Below are 12,853 nucleotides of genomic sequence, written 5' to 3'. Positions count from 1 at the left end.
AGACACACACACACACACACACACACACACACACACACACAGGACGCGTTTGGTGTGAACGGCCCTTCTTGCAAGCGTTTAATAAAAGCTAATTAAACGCCTTAAAATAGACCAAGTTTTTGCTGTCTGAAAACCACATCGCACAGCGAATGTCCCGCAAATGCACCTCACCCGTGATCCGCCCCATTCAGTGGGCGGAGTCAACATCTCTTCTTTACAGCGAGCGGAGAGAGAATAATACTTCACAGCCCGAATAACAAAGGCGCAGAACAGTCTTCAGTGGTCGCGGTAGATGTGCGACTCCGAACGGGGGCCACAGTGACCGCGATAAATAGGGGACAAGAAAACACACTCTGAGGTAAGACACTCAAGACTACCAGTGTCAGTAGCTCAGGGAAAATTGTATATCTTTCATGCATCTGGTTTCATTCACAGAAATTACTATTTTTTCTCCCATTGCATAAAGTAAAAAGGTAGCCTATTTAGATATTTATTTTGTAATCACAGATCACAAATAAGCTTAAAGAGTTGGTCTCATGTTGCAATTACAGTCCAAACTTTGAGTGAATGAACTCTGTCACAATGCACAATGAAAGGACACTTCAAAGACATCTCAGACAGAAAGTCATTTATAAGTAGGCCTATTCTATATAGTCTAGCTATTAGGCTATACCAACAACAAAATGGCTAAATTAAAAAAAAAACTAAAATGTTTTACGTTACTTAATCTCTTTGTCAGAAATCTGTGGGGTGGTTAATTAAAAATTTATTTTTTCTTTATTTAAACACAATTGTTTTGGTTTCACAGTGAGAATGCCAACAAAACCCATGATCTCCGAAATGGAGTTTGACTCTTTGCTGCCGTGTTTCTACCCGGACGAGGATGACTTTTACTTCAACAGACCAGACGCTGCACCGCCTGGCGAGGACATCTGGAAGAAATTCGAGCTGCTGCCCACTCCTCCTCTCTCCCCGAGCCGGGCAGCGCTTCCAGGGGACCCGGTGGCTGGGGATTGCTTACTGATGGGGGTTGGATTAAGTGACCCGTTGGACTGGGCTTCTGAGCTTCTGCTCTTACCGGAGGACGATATTTGGGGGGCGTCTGACGGTGACCTCTTCGGCTCCGTTTTGGATACTACGGACAATTCCATCATCATTCAGGACTGTATGTGGAGCGGATTCTCGGCACGGGAAAAATTGGAACGGGTGGTGAATGAGAAACTCGGTAAAGCTGTCTCGACTGCTACCGGTACCGCTGAAGTCAGTAAAGACACGACAGTCAAGGCGCCGGAGATGAGCCACTCTATACAGGAGTGTGTGGACCCTACCGTGGTTTTCCCTTATCCCGTCAACAAAAGAAACGGCAGCAGCAGCAGCAGCCAAAGTGTGACACAACTGAGGACACAGCACTTGCCTTCAGTCAGCGAAAATGAGACACCATGCGACTCTGGTAAGTGTCCCGAGCGGTCCTTACATGCTGTGGCTGTTCAAAAATGAGTACATTTAGAATAATTTCTTTAGAGATCATTTTGTTATTCTTTTGATGCTTGTCATGAATGATTTCCCCATTGATTGTCAGTCAAGTCAGTTTTTTCAATATTCTTTGTTTTCTATACCATTAATAATAATCATAATTTTCATAATAATAATAATAGATTTTATATATTATATTTTTTATTATAATTATTAATGATAAAACACGTAATATTATTATTATTTATTATTATAAAACGTATACTTTTATTATCATTATAATTATATAATAATAATAATAAATATAATTGTATTATTATTATTATTATTATAATTATAACAATATTCAAAATACTGCTGGTGATTGTGATGCAAAAAAGGTTAGCATTTGGCACTCTACAGTTTGGCCTAGTTTATAAGTGGTCATTGGGGTAATTGTTGAAGATCATATGACAGGCCCTGAATCGGATTAGTGTGTGACATTCCAGACTGTCGGTCACACACCACACACACACACACACACACACACACACACACACACACACACACACACACACACACACACATACACACACATACACACTGGTACTCCTATCATTACGAGAACTATCCATAGACATTTTTATACTGAACAAACTATATAATCTATACCTAACCCTTCCCCTACCCCCAAACCTGATCCTCACAGAAACGTTTTGGCATTTTTTAACATTTTCAAAAAAACATAACACTTAAGCCGTTTGAAATACAGGGACATTAGGGGTGTCCTCATAAACCACATCTATAGCACAATACCCTTGTAATTACCAGTGTGTAACATAAAGACACAACATTCCCTCATAAACCACTAAAACCCACTCAAACACCCACACACACAGACCCACAGTAGTTTATGTAATAGTCAGACTGCATACCCAGTAGATGGCGGTAATATTTGATGTTCATGATGTTGAGCCATTTGGCTCTGTAGCTCTTGTTTAATGATTTAATGCAGAGATAGCATTACTGAGCCATATTAGTTAGGAAAATGTGTTCTTAATTGTCTTCTATTAAATCTGGCTTTGGGCATGGAAGCTGATCAGTATATCATTCAGTATATTTTCTTATTGACACACACAATTGTTAATGAAAATTCCCAAAGTGAGAGCCCTAGTGTAAAAAACATGGACTCAGATGTTGGGCACAATATGCCCCCGAAATTCGGTGCCCCCCAAAAAGTCGCTTCCCTTCAAAATGAGAACTAGTTTCAAATGCAAATCTAAAATGACAATAGCACGTGCATGAGAGAATAAGAAAGCTGGCACTGGGCACCAGCATGCGATAAAAGATGCTCCCCACACGTGCATCTACGAGAGAGGCAAACCTCCCTTCCTGCACGATGGACTGAGCTTGGCAGCCAGACCATGTTCCAGAGAGGTGCAGTGAATGATAATCCAAAGAAAAAGGAGGAAAGAAAGAAAGAGAGGATGGGTTGTCTCTCTCTTTACAGGGTAATGGCTTTGAACAAGCACAGCCTTTCCTCCAGCTGTCTGTTTGGCGCCTCTCCAGGGCATCGGCTTAAGACGCCATCAGATCAGTGTTACTCCCCAAAAGCCTGTGAATAATCGGAGCATTCGATTACAATGCTTCAGTATGGCAAGTTTTTCCCCTCTGTACTGTTATTACTTTTCATTGCCATATTAAAATAAATAATTAATGAAAAAGAAAACGTTGTCTGTCTGTTGGAAACCAAATTGCCCCATTTGGTCTCTCCTTCATGCAGGCAGACGGTTTCCTGTGGGGAGCTTTTGAAGTGAGAGGCTGTGGGCTCCAGTAAATGCCAAACACTCTTCATGTGTGGCTTAGCTGATAATCACGTTCATTATCTCATAAACATAGCTCTTAGGTATCACACTGAGGCCGCCTTGCCATCTAAGCTTATGTGTCACCAATTGAACAGGCTCCTAGTTAAATGTCTAACTTGACAGCAAATAACTCTTGTTGGAAAATAAGACTTTTAGTAGACACTGTAAATAGAGGGTGTCAGAGTAGATAGTAAAATCAGAGGTGGTCCAGTCTGTGGAGAATTCAGGTCCTCAGTGTTTGACAGAGCATGTAAGGATGATATTGGTGTGGTTGACACCTGTAAAGAACTGCATTGAGCAATTGTCTCATCTACCCACACAAAGACATTAACTCGAGCACACACCCATAAGATAACACAGTTTCCTTCAAGAGTGCTTGTTCATACCTGTACACCTGCCGCTCTTCCATCTGCACGTTTACAAAGTAATGCTTTGCTTAACAAACCTGTGAACCTAAAGGTCTTTTATTCCATTGCTAGATGATGATGATGACGACGACGATGATGATGATGATGACGATGATGATGACGAAGAGGAAGAGGAGATTGACGTTGTTACAGTGGAGAAAAGGCGTTTCACCACCAGCAAGATTACCAATTCTGGTCTGTCTGCAGTCTCTAACTCTCAGGTGTCCACATCAGGGCGGTTGGGCTCAGGGGTGAGCAAAGCTCCACACGAGTTGATTTTGAAGAGGACGGCAGCCGCTTCTATCCACCAGCAGCAGCATAACTATGCAGCCCCAGACCCGCAAGATGTCCCTACCGCTCCCCCTAGCAAAAAACTCAGAATCGACAACAGCACTAGCACTCTACGCATTGGCAGGAACCAAAACTCTTCCCCAAACTCCCTGTCTAACACCACACCAGGTCAGCGAATCAGGAGGAGTGACACAAGCAGCCCACGTTCCTCCGATTCAGAGGATAGCGAACGCCGGCGCAACCACAACATCCTGGAGCGCCAGCGGCGTAATGACCTGCGCTCTAGTTTCCTCATGCTACGTGACCAGGTGCCCGAGCTGGCTCATAACAACAAGGCGGCTAAGGTGGTCATCCTAAAGAAAGCCACAGAGTATGTCAGCTCCCTGGAAACCCAGGAGCTCCGACTCCAGCAAGAGAAAGACAGACTGCAGGCCCGACGTCAACAGCTCCTCCGCAGGCTTGAGCATGCCAGGACTCGCTAACGCTCATTGGCTGAAAGCCTCATAGCTAATGGTCGACGTCAAATGACGAAAGGCTAACGGCTTCTAGGGACACTCACTGCTGACACTTTTTTGCACATTTTATGACGTCAAGAATGTTTCAGGTTTACTTTGTCACCCCAATCACATTAATGTAAAGTGATGAAGAAAATATATTGAGGGAAGGGAGAAAATGTGATGACACTTAACTATATTCCACATTTAGTTGTCTTCCTGTGTGCTTACTGGTAAACCCGACCTCCTCTCAATAACAAGACCCACAGAAGACAGGCATTCCTTTTAAACAGAGCTTATCTTCATTATATCAATGACTGGTTTGATGGACACTAAACAAATGACACAAGTCACTTCAAATGGCTATAATCTGGTGCTAATTCTCATGGATGTACCTCTGCGCACCTTGATGTCAGACACTTTTGTAAATAGATTTTTTTTTAAACGTACACTCAAGTCTGCCTTGTTTTTGCATACAATATTGTCTTTTGGTTTTATAAAGATGTCAAAAGCTGCCAATAACTAGACTGGAAGTTTATATACCTTTAACAAGTACTGTAAGACCTCGATTCTTGAGGATTTTTGTAAAATAAGGACATTGTTTTGTTTTTTCTGTCCTATAATATCTCTGTTATGACATGCTTTACTAATTCCTACATTTATGCTTTAGTGTGCTTCTGATACATACTAAATTTAATACTTATATTTTCGTATGAAAATGAGTTCTCAGTAGATATCACTTTATCTTGTTTTTTTTATCTTTTTCTACCTTGATTTCTTTTGTACAGAAAATTCTTTCTATCTCCATTAATAAGGCTTCTATTCCTTGATTTCTTCCTTGTTCTTTGTTTATATATTTGTAAGTATTGGGTTCATAGAACTGGGTCAATGGGGAAAAGTTGTTTTTCTCCTTTTTTATAATGTACATTTTAGTGCTGCGACTCACAGCACTTTGAAATACCTCATTTTGAAAAATAAATAGACATTTGAAAACAAAAGAGCTTGTTGTCAAAGGATGAGTGGTTTTGTATCTCCGGTAGAGTGGTTTGAATGCTGTCAGGTATTTAGTGTATGAGATGAAACAATACACTGAAGTACATTTCAGGCACGTTTGAAGCCCCTCTGGGCAGTAACATCCATATTTCAAACAGCCCTAAACAAACTCTCTAAGTTATAACTTTGAAGGCAAAAACCAACAGCTAAATCATTTTGTCAAAGAAAATATCCATGTCATTAATTTGAAGTATAAGGAAGGAGAAACCATAGCTATGTTTTAAGGAACTGGCCAACTCTAGTCTTTCCTTAAAGGCATAGTTCACCCAAATAATTAAATTCTGTCATCGTTTACTCAGCCTTATGTTGTCCTATACGCATTTGACTTTATTTTGTGAAGCACAAAAAGATGTTTGGCAGTATGTTAGTCTCAGTCATCATTCATTTTCATTGCATCTTTGTCCCATACAATGAAAGTTAGTGGTGATTGAGGCTGTTATTCTGTATAACATCTGCTTTTGTGATTCACGAGTGAAAGACAGTAATATGGTTTTGGAACAAACATGAGTGTGAGTAAATGATTACAGAATTTTCACAACCTTTCAGAGCTTTGTCTGTATTTTTACTAGGACTATCAATCGATTAAAATGTTTAATCGAATTAATTACATGATGTCCCGGTTAATTAATCACGATTAATCGCATTTAAACACATATACAAATATTAGCTGAGAAAGCCCCTCATATAACAATAATTCAATATATAATGATGAAATAATTATACATAGTTATCTTTAAATATTAAAAAATTATATATACTGTATATATATATATATATATATATATATATATATATATATATATATAAAATTTATATCGAATTAATTACATGGTCTCCGGTTAATCGCGATTAATCACATATACAAATATTTATATAAAAAATTATATATCTATATATATATATAATAAAAAAATATTCAGATAATTAAAATGCATTACATTCTTGTAGCAGAACAGTTCATCATTGATAAAACAATATAAAAGCGGCTTTAGAATACAATGTAATGTTTACTACCATATTATTGATCATAATCCAATCATTGGCATACAGTTCACAGCAATCCATTTCACAAGTGAATTTGTCAATCAGATTTATTATGAGGGCTTGTTGAAGGACCGTCAATTTCAACAAGCGTCAGACATGTTTGTGTTGCGTCTTGGGTGCATTGTGTCATAAACATAAAATGTTTAGGTCACTGTGTCAAGTTAAATAAGTTTAATACTTACAACACATCTTGAGATCCCTTAGTTCGGATTTGCGCTCCATCAAGTGTTTTGAACGTAACGAATGTTTGTTTTTTGCTGTCTGTTTGTTTTCTTCACTGTATAAACTGCATGTTGCCACACAGCTAAAATTTCAATTACTGCCCTCTGGAGTAAACAGGTGGTAATACAAGCTTGCATTTCTCAGGAACCTTCCTTATTACAATCCGGGGGCATTGCGATTATTTGCATAAATGTTTTTAACACGTAATTTTTAATAAAATTAATCGCACTGAATTAACGTGTTAAATTGACAGCCCTAATTTTTACTGCTACATTTTCCACACTATTAAGTCCATATTGACTTACTACAGCTAAGTTGTAGATAGAAAAGTCAATTTTAAGATCTAAACATTTGGATGGATTCTGATGGTCCATGTGGTCCATGGCTGGCCATAAACCTCTTGTATTTTCACCAGGTTTTGGACTTTTTTTCTGCTCTGTTTTCAACCTCTTTTCCTGTTTTTCATTTGTCAAGCTTTTCTCCCTCCATCTGCCTCTCTATGAAGGGAGATCTGGTTGACCAAGCCCTCTCTGACAAAGGCGAACGAGTATCTCTCTCATTATTCACTCTCTCTCACACACACACACACACACACACACACACACACACACACACACACATACACACACACACACACACACACAGTTTATTAGAAATCGGCAGGGCACATCCACATGCACTTTCAGGCACTCATACACAAAAACAAGCACTGGCACACACACTCTCAGCGAGAGTGGGTATGAAAACGTGCGGAGCTCACCCTCGCAGCGTCTTACCTCATTGTTCTGCAAGTTACCATGGAAACTGGAGCAGCTGCAGCATGGCAGACTTCAAGTGCGAGTGCGTTTTATTCTGTTTGTGCGTGCGTGTATGTGTGTGTGTATGTGTGAAAGGGGGCAGGCCGTCTTTTGTGCGGGGGGCATAACAACATGTGCGTCTATTAGCTATCCTGCTGGAGCATGGAGCAGGTTTATGTTTACTAACTTCAGTCACATGGCCAGAAAGCTGACAGGGTCTAGCCAGATAAAGCTCCACCCACAAATATGTCACAGTGAGTGATTTACAGAAAAATAAATCTCCCAACGCAATATAGAAGAAACAAGGCTTGGCGGAGGATGGAGGAGAGAGAGAGAGAAAGAGAGAGAGAGCATAAGATCGTTCAGGAGACCTACAGTTATAGACCAGACTGTCTAGACAACTGATTGGTTACATAACAGTCTGTATTTTGGTCACAATGTGTGTGTGTGTGTGTGTGTGTGTGTGTGTGTGTGTGTGTGTGTGTGTGTGTGTGTGTGTGTGTGTGTGTTGGTGCTCAGGATGAGGTAACGATGGGAGACCCCACTGTGCCATCTGGCCGATGGCTTATCCTGCCCGGTTTTCATGGAAAAAACAAAACAAAAACAAAGCCCAGAGCTAAGACAATAACAAAAAAAACATGTGTACATTGATAGAGCTAACCAGGGAGACAGAAGCAGGACATAGAGTTCATGCAGATATAGCAGTATCTACTGTACTACCCATGTCTATATCATCTTTTGTTTTGAAGAGCAACTCTCACTCAGATAAGTATGAGATTGTGTACACATACAAATGCCCATTTACAACTTGCTGTTATCGCTTTGTGTTCCCTTTCTTTCTTTCTTTCTTTCTTTCTTTCTTTCTTTCTTTCTTTCTTTCTTTCTTTCTTTCTTTCTTTCTTTCTTTCTCCAACCTCTCCCTCTAAAACATTTGTCCTTCCTACCTGATTGATATGCACTGGCCTCAGACACTATGCTTTACTGTTCTACAATAAACTTGGAGAAGACACCTCCATATTACTATGTGATTGTTTGGCGTGACATGAAGTATAAATAACACCTGCAACACAGCGTGGTTATTTGCTCTCCAATAGTCTAGCAGAAACGTTTTACTATTTTAATCATGATTCATTTTCCATAGTTAATTGCGGTTAATCACAGATTTTGAAAGTGCTGAAATGTTACTCAATATCTACTTTTTTCCTGTCAAAATGCACTTATTTCCTCCTTAGGAAGAAAAGAAAAGAAAATGTAACAATAACATTTTCCAAACAAAGCATTCCACAGTATAAAGATAAAAATGTGCTAAAATATCACCAATTCAAGTAACATTAAACATTTCCCAAAGACACGTTGGGAGGTTGACTAATTGAAAGAACCAGGCAAGCATAGGTTGTGTATTCATTGCAATGCGCATTCAATCTTTTAAACTTTCATCCTCCACAGTCTGTGGCTATCTGCTATGCTACAGTAATTGTGAAGATGCATTCGTGATTTACGACAGGGTGTCAATGCTAGCGTCAAGCAACGCTTTGAACTCCACATTAAAAGAGGTCAAGAGGTCTTTTTCCCATCAAATAATCAATGACACAGCTGTTGTGTGTGTACTTGGGGTGTGTGCATCACTGTAATGACTCCGGGTGAACACATCACAAAGGTTCCACCCTATTCCAACCTGTGTATATGCTGGTGTATGCTTTATTAATGGTAAATGTGTTAATTACGATTAAGAAAATTCAAGTGTTAAATGTTTTAAAGGAATTGCATGCATAAACACATTAACTTTGACTGCTCTTGTAGAAACACACAAATTTAAGACAAACCTCGACCAAAGTTTCACTGCAGTGGCGCGGGGTGCAGCGACGGTACAGATGTGTTTTTTTTTTTGGGTTAGATTCCACTTTTGTTCCACTTTTTGTCTCCACTCTTGATATACTACTTATGATAATAAATGAAAATGAATATAGGTTGATTTCCTCGCAGTGATTTGGTAATAGTGAAGGTCAGGGAGTTGAGAGAAAGGTTTGATCCAGGTTTGACTATATTAATATTGTAATAACCATGTTTTTTGTGGAAGCCATAATTTTCATGTCAAGTCAAGTAATTTTTAATTATAGAGTGTTTTTCACAACACACATAATTTCTAAGCAGCTTTACAGAACATTATGCTCGAACAGAAAAGGTCATTATAGTGCGGTTAAATACTAAATTTTATTAAAAAAAACATGAGTGTAAATGATCATGTAATTAACCAAGGTAATATAGAGTTAATTTAGTCACCATGACACATTTTGTGCTTACTATAATTTTACCACAAAATACCATGATAGCAAAATATGTTTTTGTAAGGGAAGGTCAAGGTTAGGTTTAGAGGTTGGTGTAGGGCAGGGCTGGAGAGCTACCTTCCTGCAGAGTTTAGCTCCAACACACCTGTCTGTCATTTTCAAGTAATCCTAAAGACCTTGATAAGATGGTTCAGGTGTGTTTGATTAGGGTTGGATCTAAACTCTGCAGGAAGGTAGCTCAGCAGGAGCAGGGTTGGTCACCCCTGGTATAGGGTATCTGTGGGACCCTAAATAAACACAATAAACACTCTTCAATGATGCCACAATACTGTATGTAGCGCGGAGGAGGGCAGGGCTGGGCCGGAATGACGTACACCCGGACCCCAATTGGCCTGATGAGGCGAGCGAGGAATAAAGGTCACTGGAGATGGCAGTTTGAGAGAGAGAGAGAACTATGGGCAGCAGCCCTGTATGTGTTTATGTTTGTGTGTTTTTGTTTAAGTTTATCATTAAACTATTATTTTAACTTTTAAACTTTTATTTATACTAAACTCCCTGACCACCTGGAATGATTGAGCCGCTGCCAGAGGCAGAGGAGTGCCCTTCCAGCCGCCAGAAATGTGGAGGGGTCGAGGGAATACCGGCATCAACGAGGGGAGGAGGGGATGGACTCCCCAACCACCTGGAGCGGTAGGGCCACTGCCAGGGGCGGAGGAGTGTCCCCACGTGTCGCCAGAAATGCGGAGAGCCGTTCTGTCTGCTGGGGGTCGGAGGTTTGACTATCATGTATTGATATCATCTTCCTGAGAGGGTGGAGGAGTGATCAAGGACCATGCGACGGCGCATCAGAGAACCGGTGAGTGAGTTTCTCTTTTCTCTCTCTCCTCTTTTGCTGTCGCTCTGTGTGGGCCTTTCCCTCACCTGTTTTTGTTGTTGTTGTTGTTGATTTTACCCTCCTGTCTCCTCCCAGGTCGAAGAAGGTGGGGAAGACCCGCTGGCAGGCAAATGGAGGTGGCAGTTCGAGAGAGAGTGAACTATGGGCAGCTGCCCTGTATGTGTTTATGTTTGTGTTTTTGTTTAAGTTTATCATTAAACTATTATTTATATTTTCAAGCCAGTTCTCGCCTCCTCCTTGCCCATCTTAACCCCTTTACATTAGTATTTACTAAGGACTGTAAATAGTATCTGCCACTATTTGCACCAGGGTGCAAATTTGTAGCCAGAATCTTAAAAATGTGCTTTAGACCAGATCCAGAATAATAAACCTTTGCATTAGTTTTGCTACGTTTATCACTTCCATCCACACTAGAATGGCATTTTCCATTGTGCTTTGAAAACACTATTTTATGGCGTACTTTGGAAAACAATGCCGTTAGAAAGTAAAAACAGAGTTTTTCAATGAAAACGGATTAGAGTGGACGTGGCCTTAGACTTAATACAAATATGAATGTAAGGAGGAAAAAAAGGATGCATGTATGTTTAGGTGATAATGTGCCCTCATTTAGAAAATGTCACCTCTGGAAAGATAAATGATCTTTTACTACGTGTCAGGTTACAGAAAGTATTGTCATTTATCAGATTGTTTTTGCAAAATTAAGATTGGACTAATTTTGCAGTTCTGTTAAAATTATGACATTTAATTAATACATTTAAGCATTATTCATTGCTGTTTATTTGAGAGAAAAAAAAAACATTTAAAGAAGGTATTTAAAATCAATATATGAATTTAAGTTTAAAAAAGCAGATAGATTTAGTTGTAAATGAGTCCACACTTTAGGGAATGTAACTTCTGGAATACTCTCACACCAGCAGTATTCAACAAATCTCGTTATCTGTGCCATATGACATTTCAATGTCTGTTTGTCAATCATCTCTTTGCTATGTGTGGGGGACCAGCAGTTCTATGTTGTCACAGTACGGACAACATATGGAAAACATTTGAGAGTTTGACTTTAAGAGGACTGGGTTTAAAACAAAAAACAAATGCACAACAACACGTTCCTCTGATTCCTGTCAATCCGGCACAGTCAGAAATCTCCTAATCCATATAACATGCAGAGTTGCCACCCAAACAAAAGGATGCCAGCATTAAAATGCCCCTCTCTGGCTGGACATTGTCTCTAGAGGGCAAAGGGATTGTGAAGGGGTGCCATCTGTTGTGGGTCAGGTGGAGAATGTTGTGATATGTGTATCGAAGTAGTGTGTGTGTGTGTGTGTGTGTGTGTGCGTGTGTGTGTCGAGTGTGATCAAAGTTTACCAGTGTGTATCAATTAACATACAGATGGCAGTGCCATGTAAATATCAACCACCTTTCTTTCTCTTTCTCTTCCTCCCCCATCTATTGTCTCCTCTTTGTTTCTTTTTAACAAATTTTCATTCTAACCTCGTGAGCAAACACGGTCTATCATCAATGACACAATGAGTCTGACCTCATCAAACACAGTCAAATGATCATACACATCCAATAACAATAAAAAAAGAGCAGCCAACACACCCAACAAATTTTTTTTTCAAATAGATAAATTATTGTGTTTCCAGTTTCAGTAAGTGTTGATATTTATCAGAATGTTTTTGCAACATTTTGTCAAACTGATATGAATGTCTGATTCATTTTGCACATCTGTTAAAATGAATCATTTCACCCGATCTAAACTGTGATTGTGCCCGGTACTGGTTGGTCCATAGCATGTAGTCCAGATGTTGTCAGGGATTTGTAGCTCAAACAGACCTGTAAAAGACTAGTACTAAAGTAATGAGTATTTTATGTGTGAGTGTACTTGTGCAAGACCATCATTCTTACACAACTGTTTGCGTACAAAATGCCTGGCCTGATTTATGTTTTTTGTCACTGTATAAACTAAACTTACTGTGTTGGAGAGCATTAAGGCAAATTACACATATAGCCGGGTCTTTGACTAGCTAAATAAACCACCAGGACAAATG

The 12,853-nt window shown here is 39.6% G+C and overlaps 1 protein-coding gene across 1 annotated transcript; it reads left to right on the top strand.

The window, feature by feature from the left end:
• The first annotated feature begins 239 nt into the window (after positions 1–239).
• Positions 240–5,505, top strand: LOC127622093 (N-myc proto-oncogene protein-like). Its single transcript, XM_052096023.1, has 3 exons — positions 240–358; positions 809–1,450; positions 3,797–5,505. Exons 2-3 carry the CDS (start codon positions 814–816, stop codon positions 4,495–4,497), a joined length of 1,338 nt encoding a protein of 445 aa, XP_051951983.1. The 5' UTR covers positions 240–358; positions 809–813; the 3' UTR covers positions 4,498–5,505.
• Positions 5,506–12,853: the final 7,348 nt, after the last annotated feature.

This window comes from Xyrauchen texanus, chromosome 28 (assembly GCF_025860055.1).
Source record: "Xyrauchen texanus isolate HMW12.3.18 chromosome 28, RBS_HiC_50CHRs, whole genome shotgun sequence".
Lineage (NCBI taxonomy): Eukaryota > Metazoa > Chordata > Actinopteri > Cypriniformes > Catostomidae > Xyrauchen > Xyrauchen texanus.
The sequence above is the reverse complement of the archived record's forward strand: the minus strand, read 5'-3'. Positions and strand labels throughout refer to the sequence as shown.